General features: G+C 42.4%; 2 protein-coding genes across 3 annotated transcripts in view; both read left to right on the top strand.

Moving 5' to 3' along the window:
• The window catches only part of LOC114584510 (unconventional myosin-XVIIIb-like), a 653,524-nt gene that overhangs the window by 310,523 nt on the left and 319,917 nt on the right, over positions 1-23,084 (top strand). The gene's annotated exons all lie outside the window — the stretch shown is intronic.
• LOC144326374 (putative helicase senataxin) overlaps positions 1-23,084 on the top strand; it is a 233,460-nt gene that overhangs the window by 178,642 nt on the left and 31,734 nt on the right. Inside the window, exons 16-21 of one of the 2 annotated variants that reach the window (XM_077922942.1) lie at positions 9,667-9,782; positions 10,438-10,509; positions 11,528-11,680; positions 14,542-14,649; positions 15,820-16,007; positions 19,706-19,798. In XM_077922942.1, the coding sequence (XP_077779068.1) occupies positions 9,667-9,782; positions 10,438-10,509; positions 11,528-11,680; positions 14,542-14,649; positions 15,820-16,007; positions 19,706-19,798 (730 nt within the window). Of the gene's footprint in view, positions 1-9,666; positions 9,783-10,437; positions 10,510-11,527; positions 11,681-14,541; positions 14,650-15,819; positions 16,008-19,705; positions 19,799-23,084 lie in introns of those variants that run through there. The other variant, XM_077922943.1, reaches the window with a different exon arrangement.

Raw genomic sequence — 23,084 nt, 5'->3', positions numbered from 1 at the left:
AACATCAGGGGTTGCTGGTTTTCGCAGCAAACGGCTACCACTGGGAGATTTAGCGCCGTCGCTAGGCAACGGGATAGCTTTGCGGCAGCCATTTTGGATGACCACGTGGCTTTTTGGCGGCGGCCATTTTAGGAGAGGCAAGCCACGTGGGAAATAAGCCTTGGTTTAAATTCATTGTTTTAAATAAGCAAAGTAGCGGAGTTTGGGAGTTGACTGCTTGGTAGCCGCACTTTGGTACCCCCTCCCACAGTAGGCACCCCTTTTACCGAGGGGATAGTTTTCAGCGGCGGTAGTTCATCCGCGGCCGCCATTACATTTCCCCACAGGGGCTGAGGCGGACGCCATTTTAAAGCAGGCAAGGCTTCGGGAGAAGGGTGGCCTCTGCTAGCTCCGTTGCTATAGAGCAACAGCCTGTTATTATAGAGCAACAAGAATTACGTCTACTGTGCTACCACGTTTATTTTTTTTTTATTTTTTTTATAAATATTTATTAGGGTTTTTAGAAAGAAGAATACAATATTAATAAACATTGTTACTTTGTTTTAACAAAATTTCATAATATCCTTAAACTTCCTCACGTCTCCCGCTCCCACTTACATCATTAATAAGTTTTTGTCAAGCAAATTATAATCTTATTTCCAAATCTGTAACCACTTACTTAAATACAATAAAATAATTCTCCTGCAAATTTGTTTCTCTTAATCTCTCTTATCATCAATTCCTGATCTATTTTAGTGATGGCCAATTATTTATAACCAAGCATCCTTCTTAACATTCCACTAAATCACAATATTTCTGTAAGTAAGTCTTGAATTTCTTCCAATCTTCTTCAATCCTTTCTTCTCCCAGGTCTCGGATTCTGCCAGTCATCTCCGCCAGTTGCATATAGTCCATCAGTTGCATCTGCCATTCTTCCAGTGTGGGTAGATCTTGAGTTTTCCAGTTCTTAGCGAGTAGTATCCTTGCTGCTGTTGTTGCATACATGAAAAATGTTCTATCTTTCTTTAACACCTTCTGGTCGACAATGCCCAAAAGAAAGGCCTCTGGTTTCTTGGTAAAGGTATACTTAAATACCTTTTTCAGCTCATTATATATCATTTCCCAGAAGGCCTTCACTTTAGGGCAAGTCCACCAGAGGTGAAAGAATGTTCCTTCATTTTCTTTACATTTCCAACATTTGTTATCAGACGAATGGTATATTTTGGCGAGTTTAACTGGGGTCATGTACCATCTGTATATCATTTTCATTACGTTTTCTTTCAAAGCGTTACATGCAGTAAAGTTCAACCCAGTGGTCCACAACCTTTCCCAGTCCTCAAACATAATGTTATGCCCAATATCCTGTGCCCATTTTATCATAGCCGACTTAACCATTTCGTCTTGTGTGTTCCATTTCAACAGCAAATTATACATTCTTGAAAGTACCTTAGTCTTAGGTTCTAACAGTTCTGTTTCCAACTTCGATTTCTCCACCTGGAATCCTAACTTTTTATCACTTTTAAAAATTTCCTTAATCTGAGCGTAGTGTAACCAGTCTCGCACGTTGTCTTTCATTTTCTCCATACTCTGCAGTTTCCAATTATCTCCATCTTTTTCTAACAGTTCCCAATATTTTGGCCAGTAGGCTTCCATATTGGGTCTTTTCCGGGCCTTAGCTTCCAAAGGTGAGAGCCACCTTGGAGTTTTGTTTTCCAATAAGTCTTTGTATTTTGTCCAGACATTAAACACTGCTTTTCTGACAATATGGTTCTTAAAAGCCTTGTTGATCTTAACTTTGTCATACCACAAGTATGCATGCCAACCAAAAGCATTGTTATAACCTTCCAAATCTAACACATCAGTGTCTTCGAGAAGTAGCCAATCTTTTAGCCAGCAGAAAGCTGCGGCTTCATAGTACAACCTTAAGTCTGGCAGGGCAAAGCCCCCTCTTTCCTTTGCGTCTGTTAATATCTTAAACTTGATTCTGGGCTTTTTGCCCTGCCAGACAAATTTGGAAATATCTCTCTGCCACCTCCGGAAACACTCCGTTTTATCCACAATTTGCAATGTTTGAAACAAAAACAACATCTTTGGCAGCACATTCATCTTAATCGCAGCTATTCGTCCTAACAAAGAAAGCTTCAGTTTTGCCCAACTGTCCAAGTCTCTCTTAATTTCAGACCAACATTTTTCATAATTATCCTTAAATAGACTCAGATTTTTGGCTGTTATATTAACCCCTAGGTACTTTACCTTTTTCACCAATGATAATTCTGTTTCTCTCTGAAACCGTTCTGACTCTGTATCTGTCATATTTTTCCCTATCACCTTCGTTTTTTGTTTATTTAGCTTAAATCCTGCCACCTGACCAAAATCATGTATCAGTTGTAATACTCTTTTCGTACTAGGTTCTGGCTCCTGCAATGTCAAAACTAGGTCATCTGCAAAAGCTTTAAGTTTGTATTGTTTCGCTCCGACCTGGATCCCCTGCACCAGCCGGTCCCCTCTAATCATGTTCAAGAGCACCTCTAGAACTGAAATAAATAACAGAGGGGAGATCGGGCAGCCTTGTCGTGTTCCTTTTTCAATTTTAAATTCTTCCGTTACCACATTGTTAACTATCAATTTGGCTTTTTGTTCTGAATATATTGCATCAATCCCATTTTGAAAACCCCGCCCCGCTCCCATTTCTTTTAAATTTCCCTTCATGAATTTCCAGGAGATGTTGTCAAAGGCCTTCTCCGCGTCTATAAAAATCAGCACTGCTTTAGTGTTTATATCTGTTTGCAAAAGTTCCAAAATGTCAATAATGTTCCTTGTGTTTGCAAACATATGTCTACCTGGGAGAAAGCCAGCCTGGTCCTTATGAATTACTTCATTCAAAACTCTTTTAAGTCTGCCTGCTAAAACATCAGCAAATATTTTGTAATCCACATTTAAAAGGGAGATGGGGCGGTAGTTCTTAAGTTGTGTCTTTTCAGTTTCTGATTTTGGTATCAACGTGATAAAAGCTTCCTTCCACGATTCCGGCGCTTTCTTTCCCTCCAAAATTTCATTGCTGACCTCCATCAAAGGTTGAATCAGATAGTCACTCATTGTCTTGTAATACTTGGAGGTCAAGCCATCTGGTCCTGGAGATTTGCCCAGCTTCATGTTCTGAATGGCATGTTCAATTTCTTGTCGTGTTATTTGACTATTCAGGAGTAGTCTATTTTCTTGTGTAAACTTTTTAAAACTGTTTTTTTTCAAAAATTGTTCAATCTCAACCTCATTTTGTGGCCCTTGAGTATATAGTTTCTTGAAATATTTCTGGAAAGATTTTCTGATTTCCACGGGGTTCTGAATATTTCTTCCTTCAATTTCTAGATTTGTTACTATATTTAACTTTTGTCTCTTCTTCAACTGCCAAGCCAGCAGTTTCCCACATTTATTTGCCGATTCAAACGTTTTTTGTTTCATTGACTTAATCTTCCATTCTATTTCCTGATTTATCAGTTTAGAATATTGTGCCTGATGAAGTTTAATTTCTCTCAGAATCGGCTGCGACTTCGGATTTACTCTTAGCTTCTTCTCTAATTCTTTTATTTTTTCCAGGATCTTGTCTTTCTTTTCATTTTGTTTCCTTTTCTTAATAGCATTCTGTTGTATTAGGAACCCTCTCATCACTGCTTTACTTGCGTCCCAAATTGTTCTTTTTTCCACCGTTGTGTTCAGATTTATTTCGAAATAGTCTTTCAATGCTTTTTGGGCCTTTTTAATAATCTCCTGGTCTCTAAATAGGTTGTCGTTCATCTTCCATCGAAAGGAACCGGTTGGTAACAATGCCAAATCCATTTTCAAAGCGTTGTGGTCGGAGCAGGTCTTTGGGCAGATTTCCACTTTTCTGACCTTAGGTGCCAGACCTCTAGTAATCCAAATTTGGTCGATTCTTGTCCAAGTCAGATGGGCTTCAGAGAAGAATGTTCCTTCCTTTCCCAAGGGGTTTCTCATTCTCCAGATGTCAATCCAGTCCATATTGTCTGTCATTTCAAAAAAGGTCTTTGGTAGTCTGCCATCTTTGGTAACTTTTTGACTTTGCGACTTATCCATGTTAGTTGATACAATCCCATTCATGTCTCCCATCATGATGATGTTGTCAAAGTCCAGATATTCCAGCATGCTCTCATGCAGCTTCTTGTAAAATTCCGATTTCCCTTCATTTGGTGCATAAATTCCTAATAACATAATTTTTTCTCCTTGATGCTGTATTTCAACTGCCAAAATTCTGCCGTGTTCATCTTTGAATAATAATTTGGGTGAAAGGCTCTCCTTTGCATATATCACCACCCCTCTCTTCTTTACTCTGTCCGAAGATATAAATTCCTGGCCGAGTCTTTTATTTACCAAAACTTTTCTATGGAGCCTAGTCACATGTGTTTCTTGCAAGCAAATAATGTCCAATTGTTCCTTTTTTAATATATGGAAGATTTTCTTCCTTTTTTCGGGAATGTTGCAGCCATTTATGTTCCAGCTCAGAAGTTGCAGAGACATCCTGTAGAAATCTGGTTATTTTTCAAGGGGTGGTACTTTGTCATCCAAGGGTGCCGGTTCCTTTGGTGCTCCAGGCTCCGGCAGTGATCCAAGTCCTTTATGAAGGTCTTCTCCGTACTGGTTCAGAAATTTGTCTCTATCTTCCAATGTTCTGATTTTGATCTTCCTCCCTCTAAAAGTAAACGATAATCCTTGAGGAAATTCCCACCTAAAGATGATTGAGTTGTTCCTCAGTAGTTTTGCTAGTTCCAAGTATCCTGATCTCAAATCCAAAAGCTGTCTAGGAATATCCTTAAAAATTTCAATTCTTTTGTCCAAAATGTCCAGTGAGTTTTTGTAATGTAGGCCCAAAATTCTGTCCCTTTCCTCCTTTGATCTCACTGTAATCAAGCAATCTCTGGGCTTGTCTTTTCTTATCAATCTTCCCAGCCTAAAGGCTGATGTAATTTTAAAGTCTTTTTCTTCCAGTTTCCACTGCACGGAAAATATTTTAGTCAGGAACTCAGCCAGTTGATCTTCTTCTACTTCGGGTACAAATCTTATCCTTAAATTGGTCTCCCTATTTTTCAATTCAATCATCGAAAGATAGGTCTGGTGTTCACCTACTTGTTTGTTGAGTGGTCTTACCTCTTTTTCTAACTGTCCAAGTCTTTGGCTAGTGTCTTCAACCAATTTCCTGTTTTCACCTGAGGCCTCCTCCAATTTTGCAATTGATTGAGTGTTCTGTGCCACTTGCCCAGTTATTCTATTTAGGCATTCTGTGTTCTGGTCTATTTTCGCAGTTTGCTCATCAGCTTTTTTGTCCAAAGATTCCACTCTCTTATCCAAAGATTCCAATTTTTCATAGATTTTTTCTAGAATGGAAGAAGCTGATCCTGAGGCCATATCCTCCAATTGTAAATCCTCTGTCTCTCCTCTCCCTGCCAGTGGCAAGGAGGCAGCTTCTTCCTCAGAGTGCAAAATAGGCACAGACGATCTACGTTGCTGTAGAGTTGAGGCTAGAGTTGTTTGTCTCGTTCTTGGTCTTTGTTCTTTTTCTTTAGTCTCCTTTTTCTTTGCGCCACTCATTCCAAACTTATCTAGAAGTCAAGGTCAAGCTGAGTTGTTCCCATGGGAAAGGGACAGCCCAGATGCAACACTCAGCCAGCAGGCCAAGAAATAGAAAGTAAAGCAAAATCACTGTTGTTAAGTCCAAAAACCTCTAGGGGGAGCCTAAAATGTCTTTTAGGAAGGATTACCCCAAAATAAAAGTTATTATAGAGCAACAAGAATTACGTCTACTGTGCTACCATGTTTAAACAGGAAATTTAATTAAGCGATAGTGCTATTTAAAGTGCTTGACTTGGGGAAGACAATTTATTTAAAGTAATTGGTTGGGAGATATAATTTTTTCGTCAATTCATTCACAAGGCACCTCATCTCCCTGTTCCTTTAAATAATATTTTAATTCAACTCAGACAAGCCAGCTCTGTTCCTTTTAAATAATATTCTAATTTAATTCTAATTTAGCGCAGAGGTAATTCATTAGTGATTTAACGAGTGTTTCAATTTTGCTAGTTGGATTTAATTTCAGAAGGAATCAAGGGATTTAAGTGCATAAGTGATTTAATTGCTGGGGATTTTAATTGCATAAGGTTCTGCATAAGGTAGAGGCCATATAGATTATTGCAATTAATTCGCTTTCGTGGTTCTTATTGGCGGAATTTGTCCTGCTTTGCCTCAGTGCCGAGTAGAGTGGAGGTTTGGGACTGCAATTTGAATGCTGTAAATAACTCTACGTGAATTTTGCTGAGGGGCCACAGTGCCTGGTTTAGCGGTGATTCTTGGCACTGGCTACTAAGCCTCTCATTCCTCCCTCTAGCTAAAAAATTATAGCCTGCAAGCAAATAAGGGTTCTTTCACTGGGAATTTGTTGCCTTAATTAACAAATAAGGGTTCTCTTTCACTAGGAATTTGTTGCCTTCATTAATTGATTTGGGGAAATTTTAAGTTGAGCCTTTTGGATAGAAACACAATTCTAGATATAGTTAGAGAACTAATAATAGCATATTCATAAATAAAAAATAATAATAACAATAATAAATCTGGGCCTGAGCTAGCGTTAACGGGATTTGAGTCACAGCTACCGGGGTACGTTTTATTGGAATAGGCGCTGTTTAATCCTAAAGAGTAAGGTTACAGCTAAGTCAGGGCGAGATTGACTCAGCTGTCACAGCCAGCAATTTTAATTTTAAGTGGAACCTTACCCAGTGCTGACAATTCTGAGCTGGCTTGGCCGGTGCCACAGTTTAGGAACAGTGGGTCAGTGTAGATAATACTGAGCTTGGCCATCCAGCCTAGCCAGCTTCTACGTTGTGGCCGTCCCCGTCCCCTATATTTTATTCGTTTACTTTAGTCTCTTAGTGTATTGTGAATTAAGTTTGCAATGGATAAATTTGTTACCAAAAAGGCGCGCTTGGAAGTTGATGATACTGCAAGTCAACCTCCGACAATAATTGTGTCGTCAATTGCTTCGTTGTCTTCATGCGAGAACCGTTCACAGCCGAAACCTGGACAATCCGGTAAGGGAAGATCATTTCAGAAGTCTTGGCTGATCAAATATACATGGCTAGAATATGAAGCATGTACCAAAAAAGTTTCTTGCAAAACCTGCAAAGAGGCAGATGCTAAAAATCTATTACAATTTTCTTCAAAAAAAGAAGATGCATTTATTTCCGTAGGGTTTTCTAACTGGAAAAAGGCTTTGGAAAAATTCCGTCTTCATGAAAATACGTTTACGCATAAAGAAGGTGTTCTGAAACTAAATTCCATCACTAACCGAAGTGTGGCCTCCCAATTGAATGAACAGTTAGATAGTGATATGAAGAAAGGCCGTTTAGCTCTTGAGACAATTTTTACTACCGTGCAATTTTTATGCCGACAAGGACTAGCAATTAGAGGGCACGAAGATGTAAACTCAAATTTTTTTCAATTGTTGGAACTCCGAAAGAATGACGTACCTGAGTTAAAAGATTGGTTAGGGCGTTCGGGGTATAAGTGGACGTCCCACGATATTCAAAACGAGATAATTGATCTACTAGGAAAGTCTGTGTTGAGAAAAGTATTGGCTTCAATCAAGAAGACTAAACATTTTTCTATTATGGTTGACGAAACAAGTGATTCTTCGCTTCACGAACAAGTGTCATTTTGTATTCGTACTGTCGATGATGATTCCTTAATTATCAACGAAGACTTTATTGGCTTATACGAGACCCCCAACACTGAATCACAAACTCTGTTTAGTATTTTAAAAGACGTATTTGCTCGTCTTGATTTGTCAATGGATAACTTAAGAGGACAGTGCTATGATGGTGCCTCGAATATGAGAGGCAAGTTCAAAGGACTAAAAAAGTTAGTTTTGGATATACAACCAAAAGCACGTTATGTGCACTGCACTGCTCACAGTTTAAACTTGGCAGTTGTAGACAGTCTCCGCCATCTTACGTCTATGAGGGATATTATGGCCTTAGCCAAGGACTTAATAAACACCGTAAGGGAATCCAACAAAAGGATGGGACTTTTCAGAAGCATACGCTGTGAGAGCGCCAACGACCAAGCTGGTCTACGACCCCTTTGCCCGACTCGATGGACTATGCGAGCTTCTAGTATCTTGAGAATATTGAAAAACTTTGAAGAACTTCTAGAGTTTTTTGAAACATTTTCTGCAGAGGACAAAACAGAGGCAGGTTACAAATGTGCAGGCTACCTTGAGTCAATGTTACAATTCAAAACTTATTTCTTTTTACGTCTTTATTGCCATGCAATGAACCCAGTAGAGGATGTCAATGAAAAAATTCAATGCCCTCATCTAAGTGTTGCTGATCTGGAAAAAATATATGAGGGCTTGATTTGTATATTGAATGGAAGGCGTGATAGTTTTGAACACTTTTGGGAATTGTGTTTAAAAGGAAAACCTTCACAAGTTGATGATCCTTCGCTTCCTCGGAATCGACGTATACCAAAGAAGTATGAAAACAACGAAGCCAGCTCACCGCACACTTTCAAAACCCCAAAGGAATACTACAAAGCTATTTACATTGAAGTTTGTGAAACGGTGCAATCTTGCATTACTGAGCGGTTTGCATCAACTGGATTCACACAGGTCATTGCAGTTGAACAAGAGTGCTTGCTTTTAGTAAACAGAGGTGAAACAAATTTTGAAAAATCAACTGAGTTTTTCAAAAATGACCTAGACATTGAGAGACTGCGCTTACACTTGAATATGTTAGCCGATATCGCTAATAAAAAACAACTGGTCTTAAAAAACATGCGTGATGTGAGAAAGTACATTACACAAGAGCCTGCAGTTGGAGAAATGTTATGTGAAGTAGTGAAGTGCATTAAGCTTCTCCAAGTAGTTCCAATCACGACAGCAACAGCAGAACGGTCATTTAGCGCCCTTAGATGTCTGAAGTCATATCTCCGATCAACAATGGGACAGAAGCGATTGAACAACTTGGCTGTTCTTCAAGCCCATCGAGATGTTTTGGATGAATTGGATATCCGACCAGTCATCAACGACTTCATATTCAGTAATCCAGTCAGACGGTCGACATTTGCACCTTTCTAAAGACACTCTAGCCCTAATAATGGTATTTCGAGCAATATTAAAAATCTTTATAAAATAAAATACCGTGCGTGTTTATGTTTTGTTTCTTTTTTCAAAGCCAAAAAGTGTTTCAGGCTTGTCGAGTTTCCCGGAGTGTGGAGTTATAGAGAGTCGAGTTTTCGGGGTTCTAATGTTGATCATATGACTCTAAAATACTTTTTAAAAACTTTAAAACTCACTAATTTTCATCTAAAATTTAGAAAACTTCCCGGGGCAGGACCCCGGTATGGGCCCCCCCAATATTTTTTATAAGTCGGCGCCCCTGATAGGCTAGCCCAGGAATTCCTCTGCAGCTTGTATATTCCCTTCATATCCCAAATAATCAAAACCTTACCATTTATTAATTTCTAGGGATCCCCCCACCATATAACAATATAACAGTATAAACCCACAGTTTAATGAATGTCAGAAGCATTGAATTTCAGTGTGAGAATGGTAAGCAACCAAAGTTCCATTTTGAAAGTGGGATATAAATTTCTAAATTAAAAGCATTTGGTTGGATTCCTTAGGCCGAGCAGCCCTTGGGAAAGATCAAGACATCCACAAGCGGAAGAAAGAGATAGATCAACGACTGGATGCTCTTTCTTGCCAGTGTGCTATAGACGAAAGTCAAAGCAAAGAGAAGGTACTTGTTAGTTGCCATGTGTAATTTGACCAGGATTATTATATCCTACTCAGTCTGTCCGGTAGGCTGTGGTCTGAAACTGTAGTTCAGACATGCTCTTCAGTTAAAAGTGTGAAGGCTTGGAGGCACAGCGGGTGGGCCGAAACCTGATGTGGGGTAGTGGGGAGACACATGTTTTACTTGCTCAAATGCTCAGTCTTCAGTTAAAGTGGGGATCAAGTAGCAGGGAGGCTGTTCAGACCTTTTTTTTTTCTTTCCGTAAGCAGCCCTATATTGAGTCAGAAAATAGATCCATCTAGCTCAGGCTTCCTCAAGCTCGGCCCTCCAGATGTTTTGAGACTACAATTCCCATCATCCCTGACCACTGGTTCTGCTAGCTAGGGATCATGGGAGTTGTAGGCCAAAAACATCGGGAGTGCTGAGGTTCAGGAAGCCTGATCTAGCTCATTATTGTCAACATTGACAGGCAGCAACTCTCCAGGGTTTCAGACAGGGTTACCTGGCAGCCCTACCTAGAGATACCATTGGGGATTGAATCTGGGACCTTTTGCATCCAAAGTAGATGCTCTACCACTGAGCTATGCCCTTCCCCATGATTGGTTGAGTATTCATGTCAAAAACGAGTAAATTCCCACCCACCTCATCTTTCTTTCAGAAACAACAGTTAGAGCAGGAAACTCGCAGGCTTGCAGAAGAGAGCAAGAGGCTCACTGTTCAACTGAAGGAGGTATGAGTTTCATCACTAAGATGCTCTTAAAAACAACCTTGGTGAACTGCTTCATCTCATCATGCAAAAAAGTGCTTGTGTCTTGGATTAGCTCCAGCTAGGAAATCAGAATATCTCTCCTGTTAGTACAGATCACTGATTGTGCTGCTACTCTGTTGCACATCAGCCACGTGCCATTATCTCAGCCAAATCATAGACTAGGGTTGCCATAGGTCTGGGAAATCCTGGACATGTCATCTTTTGTTGGGCCAACATGCCCACCCCGGGGGATTTTTACATTTTAAAGGAAATGTCTGGGTTGGGGGGGGGGCTGGTTTGCTTGTTTGTTTGTTTGTGTTTGGCTTGGGCATGGGAGGCTTGGGTGCTGGTGGCTTTCTCCCACTTCCTCTTTCAGCTCTATGGACTGTATACAATTAATTTTTACCCACTTAGATTAATGAGCCTAATGGGCTCGTCATGTTCATTCACTGGATTGGATACAACCCTATGTGCTTTCCAAGCTGGGTTAGGGTAACTTTCCTCACCACCTCATGCCATAGAAGGTGAGGCTGTGGCTTGGTGGGCATCGAGAGAAATTCTAAGGGGCACTGTTGCATTCCTGAGCACCACATGGGTGAACACATACACCTTCATAGGGACTCTAAGCAGGTATTTGGCTGTGTTTATCCTGAGTCATAGGAGCATTGGGAAGCTGCTTTATACTGAGTCAGGCCATTGATCTAACTTGGTCAGTATTGTTTGCCCTATCTGGAGATATTGGCGATTGAAGCTGACACCTCCTGCATGCAAAATGGGCACCCCTTCACAGAACTATGGCCTGTCATTTTAGCATCCAATCCAGTTCTTCTTCTAAAAGCAGCTGACTTCATCTTCAACCACACACTGAGCATGGACTTGTTTTGCCTGCCTGACCATGGCTGCTGTTGCAAAAACAAAACAGGCAGCTGAAAGAAAACTGGTCTCTGTCTAAAAATTAGGTGCTCTTAAAAAGGAAGTTCCTGGCTCTTGTGTTTCCCAGGTTTGTGGGCGATCGCAAAGCGACATGAAAACGAACATCATCCTGGAGTCTCACATCATCTGCTGCACACTGAGCACCAGTGGGAGCAGCCTGCTGGGTGCAGTATTCCAGCGGCTGGACTGTGATCCTCTGAGCTGCGTCATCGTGGACATGGTTAGTGGGGGATATAGGCACTACAGTAGCAAGGGCATATTTGGGGCAGGAGGATGGAAGGTGTCTTTAGTACCTTTTACAGACTGCAGAAACAGCCCTGTTCACTTTGGCTGCCTTGTTTTGTATTTATACAAATGTTTCCCCACCACCAGCACCCTCTTCTGACATTAAAAGCCCTCAAGGCAGCTTTTTTGTTTGATGTGTTTTGACTGTTTTTTGTGGTGTTGCCTGCTTTTTTCCTCTTTTTTATTTCAAGGCGTGCATACATGGTTTGCCAAAGGGGGGTGGGTGGGCAGACGGGGGAGTCAGATCATTGCCAGTTTTTCTTTTGTGAAATAAGTATTTTCTTGTGTCCTTAACTGTTACTTACCGTATTTTTCGCTCCATGGGGCGCACCGGACCATAGGGTGCACCTAGGTGTTTTTTTTTGGGGGGGGGGAATAAAGGAAAAAAATATCCCCCCCCCAGCTCCAAAGAGCAAAGAAGCCAAGACAGTGAGTGGGATCCATCCCACTGGCTGTCTTGGCTTCCTCTTTAGCCACGTGCAACCTCTCCAGCCGGGAGAGGCTGTGCGCGGCTTTGTTTTTAGCCGTGGGGCTGGGGCGGGGGAAGCCCCCAAAACAGGTCCAGGAGCGGCGGCAAGATTGTGCGCAACCTCGCCGCCACTCCTGGAGCTTGCGGGGCTGGGGGCAGGGGAAGCTCGAGCTTCCCCCGACCCCAGCCCCCAGAACAGAAAGCTATCCGCAAGCCTTCCGAGCGCAGCGGGAGTTCCCGCCGGGCTCCGAAGGCTTGCGGATAGCTGCCTGAAGCCGGGGGAGCGCAGCAGGAGTTGGCACTGCGCTCCCTGGGTTTCAGGCTGCAGGCTTGCGGATAGCTGCCTGAAGCCTGCATTCGCTCCATAGGACGCACACACATTTCCCCTTCGCTATAGAGCGAAAAATACAGTAGATTTCCAAATATGCCCTTGAGCCCAAAAAGGTTGGGGACTCCTTAGGAACATAGGAATGTGCCTTATACTAAATCAGACCATTGGTCCATCTTGCTCAGTATTGTCCACACTGACTTACAGCAGCTCTCCAAGGTTTTAGGCAGGAATCTCTCCCAGCCCTACCTGGAGATGCCAAGGACTGAACCTGGGACCTTCTGCACACAAGACAGCTGCCTTCTGGAGGACATCATGTCAGCTACCCATGAGTAGCCTTAGGCAAGCCCCTCTCTGCAAGAACCTTTTACATAATTACAGAAAGCTCTTTGAATGCTTATGGAAAACCGCTACATAAGTACTAAATAACATTTATGTCAGCGAAGCAGCTCCAGTCAAGCTCTAAGCCTGGGAGGCCATGAACCACTTGATCCAACCAGATGATCACCCGCTAATTCACCTGACCAGCCTAACCCTAATAGCATGTCACAGTGGGGAAAGCATCTCACCTAAATCCCTGATTGGCACTTGTTCTGTAGTGGTTGGTACCGTGGGCCTGGTGTGTGCATGAAGACAAAAAGAGAGAAAGAGGAGGCAAGCTGCTGTGCTTACTGATTAAATGTATTTTTACTGTTGCTGCTCTATACGTTTCAGAGTACATAACTCCCTTCAGGAGCTTTAAATGCTTACAAATTCCTTAGACCCAGAAACACTCTCTTCTGTAAACCTGAGCTCAGAAAACAGCTCTGAATAATCTATGAAGCAACCTTTTTTTCTTTCTGCACCTCTACAATGAATCAGGTTTACAGTTTGTTGTTGGAGTTTTTTTGGTTTTGTTTTTTTAAAACTTTAATCAGTAAGCACAGTAGCTTGCCTCCTCTTTCTCTGACCCTGGGCCTAATCACTACATTGAAAGCCTTCCTTTTGCTGTTCATCCAGCCCAAGCATGTTGGTGCTGAGCAGCATGCCCCTCATTGAAAATTCTTCCAGAGGAGTCATACCCAAAGATACCTGGGGCAGGAAGGGGTGAGCATGGAATTTTATAGAACTATATTAACAGCTTTATAGAATTACATGAACAGCTGTAGGCTGCCAAGACACGCTTCTCACCTGACAGCCTGATGCCTAAATTAAGTGTTCGCATTATAAATGTAGGCCATCAGTTGAAAGCACTCGGTCTTCAACCATGCAGGTTCCCAGTTGTACAGTTTAGCGAAAGTTGACACCATCCCTAGCCCTGGTCATGAGTGCTTTGCACATTTTGAGGGTGGAAATTTTGACTTCGATGCCTAGGTAACTTAAATCTCAAGTTGAAGAAGCTGCTGCCACCCTTTAAAAACAAAAAACAGAAACAGAAAACCCCACACACACTTCAGAATTCAGTTGCTGTAGTCCAGGGGTGGCCAACTCCCAAGAGACTGCGATCTACTCACAGAGTTAAAAACTGGCAGTGATCTACCCCATTTTGGGGGGTTCAGCCAGTGTTCTACTAGTCTTGTTTGCATGCTAACATTAAGATGTGTGGTTTAGCATTATGTGATACAGCTTCAGTTGATGGAACTTGTCGTTCCAACATTTTTGGAAGGCACCAGCTGGGGTGGGAAAGCTGAACTATGTCAAAGTAATCATACAGGGAAAGCAAATTGTATTGAAGTTGGAGGCAACCAAATAAATGTTGGAGAGCTAGGAATTTATTTTTTTTAAGCAAGATCCTTGAGTAGCTCCCTGCTATGGATTGGATCGAAAGATCCTGGCCTCTTCCCTCCCACCCCAGACTCCTGAAAACTGGATCCAGAGGGTCAGGGGAGGCTATTATGTCAGAATGGATGAGTTGCAGATGTGGTATAGCAGGATTTGATACAAGGCGACTTGTGCGGCAAGATCTTAAGATCTCTCTTGATCTCTCTCATTTAAACTGGTCCCTTTGTCTTTTTAAAAGGCCATGCAGGCTTGTGAGGTTGAAACTATCATCCCACTCATTCATGGCTGCAAAAAGCTGGTCCTGGTTGGAGACCCAAAGCAGCTCCCTCCTACAGTTAAATCTATGGTGAGTATGTCAACAATTAAGGTGTTTTGACTATCCCAGAAAAAAGTTGTAGAGCTGAAAACTGACAGGCTGTTTATAAGCATCTAATGACCCTGCTTTTGGCATAAATAAAGTAAAACATCTATCAGGTCCTTAATGGTGTATGAGCTGCCTACGGTGAAAATGATTCAATTAGTTTATCTGATCAAATTATTTACACAATTCTGTGAGTTTCTGTGAAATCAGCCTGTGTGATTACCATGTTAGTAGACAACATCCCTTTTGGTTAAAAAGAAGTGTATATACCAAGTACTGTTTTTCTGGGAGAAACTCCAATGGCTGGTAGGGCAGAGGCAAGAGTAGATAGGGCCAATGCTTTAAGAATGTATTTTTTTATATGTATATCAAGGGATATTCCCACAGCAGTAGTCTTTGAGAGACTTTTATTTTTCTCTAGCACCACCATTTCTCTTAGTTCTGATATGCTGCAAAGAGCATAAGGAGAGGGGAGAAGTTCCTGCACCCTCTTACGCTGCCATCTTTCCCACTTTCAAATAAATAAAAGATTGGGTTATTTTGTGGGACTGGGTTATTCTGGTAACCCAGAATAGTTCACTCATTCCTAATCTCTAGTTCAAATACAGGTGAAACTCGGAAAATTAGAATATTGTGGAAAAGTTCATTTATTTCAGTAATTCAACTTAAAAGGTGAAACTAATATATGAGATAGACTCATGACATGCAAAGCGAGATATGTCAAGCCTTTATTTGTTATAATTGTGATGATCATGGCGTACAGCTGACGAAAACCCCAAATTAACAATCTCAGAAAACCCCAAATTAACAATCTCAGAAAATCTCATAAAATTAGAATATTAAATGAAATCAGCAAAACAAGGATTGCAAATAGAGCAATATTGGACCTCTGAGACATGAGACCGGGCAATGCAGAAGAGCTGAAGGCTGCTATTGAAGCATCCTGGTCTTCCATAACACCTCAGCAGTGCCACAGGCTGATAGCATCCATGCCACACCGCATTGAGGCAGTAATTGATGCAAAAGGGGCCCAGACCAAGTACTGAGTACATATGCATGCTTCTACTTCTCATCTCTTGTTCTTTAATTGTTGCTGCCTGTGCTTAACCCATTCCCTGAAAGTTTTACTCCTCCTCCCCTCCCTTGCTTTGGCAGAAAGCTGAGGATTACGGCTACAGGCAGTCTCTGATGGGCCGACTCTGCAGACACCTGAATGGGCAAATCCAAGAAAAACACAGTGACAGGCTTCCAGTCCTGTGCTTGAGGACTCAGTACAGGATGCACCCAGAGATCTGCCTCTTCCCTTCCAATTACATCTACGACCATGCCCTGAAAACTGACCGGTGTGTAGACATCTTACTAATTTTTTTACCTTGCCTCAAGGCAACAGGCATTTCATGAAAAGGTGACCTAAGTGTGGACATAGGTTCCATATTACCCTGGAATTTTGGCTGGTGGTCAGGGATGGTGGGGGTTGTATTCCAGCAACACCTGGAGGGCCCTGCTTTAGCTCATCATATCTGGTGTGTTTGTGTGAATGAATGTACTTGCTCTGACACTACTGGTGAGTACTTAGTTGAATGAAAATTCTGTGCATGATCATAGGCCTCAAACCTGACTCTTTCCAGCAACCTAATTTGATACTTTATTTTTTTTCTTCCATTCTAACCACTTTCTTGTTCTTTCTTTTTTAATATACTGTATATTAAAAATGATGGTGTTAAATTCCATCCATGTACAATTTTTAGTGAACGTTCCCTAATAGTTGCTGACAGAAATTTATATGGTGCTTTTGTCCATAAATTGTTCTGTTTAACCTCTTCAGTGTTTATATCCCAATTTAATTCCCACCAGCTTTTTAGATTTTGTTGGGGGCAAAATTGGTTCTCAATAAGTGTTTTGTATAAAAGGGAAATGCTATCTCTTATTACTATATTTTCATATTCTGTTAGTTTACTTGTAGCTTCATTTTTAATCTGTGTATTTGTAAGAAATGATCTCGGCTGATATCCTAACAGCCATGAAATTTGATTATTTTCTAAACGTACTTGTATTTCTGCTATTGTAAGAGGTTGTTGGCTAGTAAAGCAAGATGAACGCTGCAACCCCAGAGTCATTCGCAACTGGACTTAACTGTCAGGGGTCCTTTACCTTTTACCTTTTTAAGAGGTTGTCCTATCCTATAGTAATCTTTCAAGTGACATCAATGGCGTTCTTTCCATAGCTTCACATTAGATAAATTGTTTTTATTTTGATATAAAGGATGGTGTTGGATCGAAATTATAGGTGACAGTCCTGGAGCTAAAACTTGGGGCCATTTTTTCCATATTCTAAATGACATGAGTACATAGGGCTTAGTAAGCCAACTCAACAAGCAAAGCTTATTTTTCATTCGTGCTAATACCTCTATAGGAACACCATCAACTTCTATATCCGCCAGTGTTGATCATTGGGTTTGCTTACTGGATGACATCAATTCCACCATATGGCTAAGTTGGGTTGTTTCATAATAGCTACTTAAATTCAGAATGCCTCAACCATTAACCAACCAGTAGTGGTATAATACAGTGAACTACTCTGAGACCTGTGGGTATAGAGCGGTATGCTAATATCTGGTTGGTCCAATTGAAATATAAACTTATTAATTTTTTCTGTCATTTGTTCAGATGAGCTATTTGTAGCCAAACTAGCAGTGTCTGGAACAAAAAAAGTAATTTAGTTACAATCATATTTTAGATGTGGCCATAAGTCTGTTGTCTAAGGGATGGTGTATGAAAAAACATTACTTCTGGTTTCTGAAAATTAACTTGCAATCCTGAGTCCCTGGAGAATCGCTCCAATTCTGTACATAATATTTTACGTGCTGTGATAGAGTCAGAGGTGCACAAAATTAAATCATTGGCATAGAGGCTTAAATTTTGTTCTTTTTCCTTTATAACCACTCCCGTACCAGAGAGGGGACTGCATAATTTGATTGCTAATGGTTCTACAATTAAGACAAATAACAGGGGTGACAGAGGACATCCCTGTTTTGTTTCACAACTGAGAACAACTGAGAACATATTCGCCTTCCAAAGCTTTTACCAATTTTGGACCAGGTTGAAATTTCTTAACTGCCTCCATTAAATTTGGTTCTGCGCAATCAAATGCTTAAACAATGTCAAGTGAGAGACTTGCTAAAGGTGGTGATATTTTTTTTACTGAAATGAAGATTTTTTAATAATTTCCTATCTGATTCCTACTTCTTGTAATCTAGATGTTATTGGGTAAAATTCTCTCCTTTTTACAATGTGCCCTGACTATAGGTCCCAGAGAACCATAATTAGCTGAATTTTAAAAGTTATCTTTTCCACATTCTTAAGTGCTCTCCAGAGCTCATCTTTTTTACTTAAATCTATGGAAACATATAATAATGTATCTTGGAGGAGCTGAAGCATGCAGATGAATTGATGGGCTCTGTGGGCTCTTTCAGTATCCTCGGAAGATAGTTCCAAGGCAGGTATTCGCAATTTAAACCATATAAAGTCCACAGTAGTGTCATTTTCTGTCCCTTCTGAAAAGCCTCTGAAATGAAAATTAACCTGTTCTAAGTATTTTTTTGATAATCATCCAGCTTTGATTTCATATCCATATTCTCTTGAAGCAATTTTTAAAGCTTTTTCTTCATGTTGAGCTGCAAATTCCTTTCTCAGTAGTGCATTTGTATCTTTTCCTGCCATGCTTGGGCCAGTCTTAGTTGGGCCAGGTGCCATGTTATCTTTCTGCTGACTCATTGCCCTGGCTTCTCCCTAACCCTGCAGCTTGAGAAAATTCAGTATATTCCCTTGTTTTTGTCTCGGCATATTTGTTGACATTCCCCTTCCGAGTGGGAGTAAAAGCTTTCCAGTCTTCCTAATTTATCGACTGTTTTGAACATAAATTGTGTGCTCTCGGGCAGGAGCTCAGAGTTATGCAGCCATCTTGATTACTGGCTGAGCACACCTCCTCCCCCATTTCTGAAATGTTAATGTTGAATTATTTGCTTTTTTGATACATGGCTGATCTTTTATAATGGCAAATAGCTGTAGTACGCCAAGCTGATAATGATGAGCTTTTTTAAAAAAAAATGTGCCAAGAAAAGCTGGTTTCTATAACATGTATTAATTATGCATACAGCTTGTGAATTATTTTTGTAATTTATCTTACTTGACATAATTTCTTAGGTAGGGTTTTCTGTTAGCCCAGGGAAAATCAAGGACACTGGCACCTGCCTCCCACACCTCTAAAATATAAATATAAAACACACACCCACACACCCTGCTTTTTTCCTTTGATGGGACTCAAGGCAGCTTACAGATAAAAACAAGAAATTCTAAAATCATAGAAACAATAATTTAAAACAATTAAACATTAATATAATTAAAACTATATACATATATAAAAACTGTTTAAAACATGCACATAATTACAATAACAACAGCATGATAATAATAATAATAACAACAACAACAACAACAACAACAATAATAATAATAATAATAATTTATTGTTTATTATTTATACCCCGCCCATCTGACACCAGCCCTTTCATTAAAAGCAATCAGTTCTCAAAAGCCTGTTGGAACAAGCCTGTTGCAATTCAAAGGGCAGGAAGCCCAGATATATTAGGAACACGGAATGAGAATCTTTGGAAAGAACAAGGTGTTAAGGTCTCAATCCCTGACTGCTGAAAGAGCCTCCCAGGGTCCCCAAAACTTACTGAGCCATCGCCAGGGAAAATCTATATAAGCCTCTGGATTTTTTGCCCTTCCACTGCTATTCACAGAATATGTTTGTCATGCTGTTTGAATATTCCCCTTCATGTAGAAAACGATGACACCAGGGAGAACAGTTTCTGTCATCCCCCACACCACCTCCCTGACATGCTAGTTTTCTCTATGTGGGGAACATCATGTGAATGATTATGTGACGGATAGTGTTTCCTCCTGCAGTGAAGAATTGAGCAAATAGATCTCAGCACACTGCTTTTTAAAAGCTATTATGATTTCTCATTGCATTATAGATGGACAGAAGAGAGCCGATTCTCTTTGGAATGGCCCTTCCTACCGTACCTCCTCTTTGATGTTTTGGATGGCCAGGAAGAACAGGAGAGCAAGTAAGTTTTTCATTTATTTGCTTTGTGAATTTGTAGTCGCACTTTTCAAAGTGGCTAGCAGGAGTAAAATAAAGAAACAAAATTTAAAATCCCACATAAAGCCAACACTGTTTTTTATTAATTACTGTCAGGGAACTGCCATCGGAAGGACAGGAGGTGGAAAGGCTCACTGAGGTTGAGAGAGACGTAGCAGCTGAAGAGGGAACCAGTAGGGGGAGAGAAGGGACTCCAAGGGAAAGTGAGTCGGAGGGATGGCTCAGAGACACTTCCAGCGAAAACAGTGGGGAGGTCTCAAGACCTCCTATAGGGACACCCACTCCTCGCCGGAAACTGTCACGCCGAGAGTCCAGAAGACGTGTTTCCGTTAAGGAGCTTTTATGTTGGAAGAGATTCCGAAAGCAACCACTTTCGGATTCTGCTAGCGACTGACGCAGCCATGCCGGAGGGGCTCCGTCGCAGGCAGAGGTTTGAGAACTTGACCAAACTCTGAGGGACTTGCATTTTACGCACAAGCAGCTCATTATCCCATCACAGCAATCCGAAAGTCTCTGTAAGCAGCTTGTGCAGGGAAAGGCATCATGAGCAACCCAGCCGAAACCGGAGGAGCAGGAGGAGCTGGAGCCGGTCCAAACCTGGAAGAAAGGTACAGGGTGTTGGAGGTCCAGCTAGCGCTGCAAACGGCACGGCTCGAGGAGAGGAGGGCTCAGGATGCAGAAAAGGGAAAAACCACCCCGCTCGCCAGAAAGGTGCCAGGATTGGTGCAGAAGTTTGGGGGGGGATCCCAGGAACTATCATGCCTTTAGAACAGAGATGCAATATGCTCTCAATCTGCAGTTTGATGACTTCCCCGACGAGGAGTCGCGAGTGGCTTTTGTGATTGGCCATCTCAAAGCGGGGGCAAAAGACTGGGTCAGGCCCCTGATGGCAGTGAATAATGAGATCCTAAAGGACACGAGGAAGTTTTTTCGTGCCATGGACCTGATGTTTTCAAGTGACATTGAGCAGGGAGTGGTGCGAAGGCAGTTAATGGCTTGCAAACAGGGGAGCCGATCTGTCCGTGAGTACTGGACTGAGTTTACCATGCTGATCCATAAGTTGGGGTGGGATCTATCGGCAGAACCCATCCAAATGCTTTTCGAAGAAGGGCTTTCTTCGGCGGTGAAAGACGAACTTTCCCGGGCGCCCAGGGCGGAGTCTATGGACCAGCTGACCAAATCCGCGCTGACCATAGGAGCACGCCAGGAGGCGAGGGCTTTGGAAAAGCGGGAAGGGAAAGGGGAACGTTGGAGGGATTTCCGCATTCCAGACATTCCAGAGCCACCTTTCCCGCCGGCAGAGCCGATGGAAATTGGCACAGCGCGCGCGCGCGCAGTTTCAAATCCCAGTGAAGGGCGGAAGAAGGAGGGGAAGAGCGTCAAGAAATGTTATCTCTGCCAACAGCCAGGTCACTTTGCCAGAGTCTGCCCACAAAGAAAGGAATGGCAAGGGATGGCGGGAGCTGTTGGGGAAAAGGAGGAGGAAGGCAAGGAGCAAGTAAAAGCCAACGCCTGGCTGCCACCGTCGGGGCACAGCAGCCAGGCCAAAGAGCAGTGAAAGTGCCCACGCCGGAACCTCCAAGACCTGCTTTAGTGATAGAGGTGTTACTAGAGCTGCCAAACGGACACCCACTAAAGATCAAGGCGCTTTTGGATTCAGGCAGCTCCTGTAATTTCATGAGTAAGGAGTTTGCAGCTGAGCACCAGATACAGACTATCCCTTTAAGTAACCCCTTGCAGGTGACCACGATTGACGGCAGAGAGCTGTTGGGAGGAGAAGTTAGCCAACAGACTGTCCCGATGATAATGAGGGTGGCAAGGCACACCGAACGGATAGCGTTTAATGTGGCCACCTTGGGAGGAGCTCCCATTATTTTGGGGATGAGCTGGCTGGCGCTACACGATCCGCTAGTGGGCTGGCATCAGAGGGTGGTCTCCTTTGGGTCAGCGCATTGCCTAGAACGCTGCAAAGAGGGGATGGTTCCGGGAGGAGCCAGAGTCACCCTAGCCAGGATGGAAGTAACGGATAAAGGGAAGGTGCCCCCGCAATACGCAGATCTGAGCAACGTATTCAGCGAAAGGGAAGCAGACAAACTGCCGCCGCATAGACCCTTTGACTGTCAAATCAATCTACTCCCTGGGGCTCAACTCACAGTGGGCAAGCTGTACGCCATGTCAGACAGGGAGATGCAGGAGTTAAGGGAGTTCATTGACAAAAACCTGAAACGAGGTTTCATCAGAGAGTCCCGAGCGGTGGGGGGCAGCCCAGTGTTTTTTGTGGACAAAAAAACCACAGATAAGCCGAGGCTTGTAGTGGACTTTAGGGCCCTGAATGCAGTGTCGGAACCCCTGGCTTTCCCTATGCCCCGAATCGATGACATTTTGACTAGGGTGAGGAAGGGAAAGATCTTTACAAAACTGGACCTGCGGGGGGCGTACAATCTGATACGAATAAGGAAGGGGGATGAATGGAAGACCACCATGTTCACCCCTTTGGGAGCCTTTGAATATCTCGTTATGCCCTTCGGTCTGCAAGCAGGCTCGGCGTGTTTTCAAGCCTTTATGAACCACGTCCTGGGACCTTTGCTCTACAAGAATTGTGTGGCCATTTTAGACGACGTGTTGGTATATTCGGAGAATGAGGAGCAGCATGTGAGGGACGTTCGAGAAGTGTTGGGCAGGCTGCAAGCCAACCAGCTGTGGGTGAAACTGGAGAAGTGTCAGTTTCATACCAAGGAGGTGGAATTCCTGGGGTACCGCTTGTCAGACAAGGGATTGGCCATGGATCCAGGCAAGGTCCAAGCGGTACTGGAATGGAAAACACCGAAGACCAAGAAGGATGTGCAAAGATTCCTGGGGTTTGGGAACTTTTATCGGAAGTTCATCAAGAACTTTGCCCACTTGACGGCTCCCATCACCGACTGCCTCAGCAGCAAGAAGAAATTTGTTTGGACGGCGGAGGCGGAGCGAGCATTTGAAGAACTGAAAAGGGCATTCGCCTCGGAAGAGCAACTTCTGCATGTGGATTTACAAAAACCCATGAGAGTGGAAACCGATGCGTCAGACCGGGCGGTAGGGGCGGTGCTTCTTCAACCGGGGAGGAGTACGTCGGAGTGGAGACCGTGTGCCTTCTTCTCGCGGAAGCTGAATAAATCCGAGAGGAACTACACAGTGTATGACCGGGAACTACTCGCCATTCACGAAGCGTTCCGGAGGTGGAGACATTTATTAATTGGGGCACAACATAAGGT

The sequence above is a fragment of the Podarcis muralis genome, chromosome W (genome assembly GCF_964188315.1).
Source record: "Podarcis muralis chromosome W, rPodMur119.hap1.1, whole genome shotgun sequence".
NCBI lineage: Eukaryota > Metazoa > Chordata > Lepidosauria > Squamata > Lacertidae > Podarcis > Podarcis muralis.
This window is presented reverse-complemented; position numbering and strand designations above follow the sequence as displayed.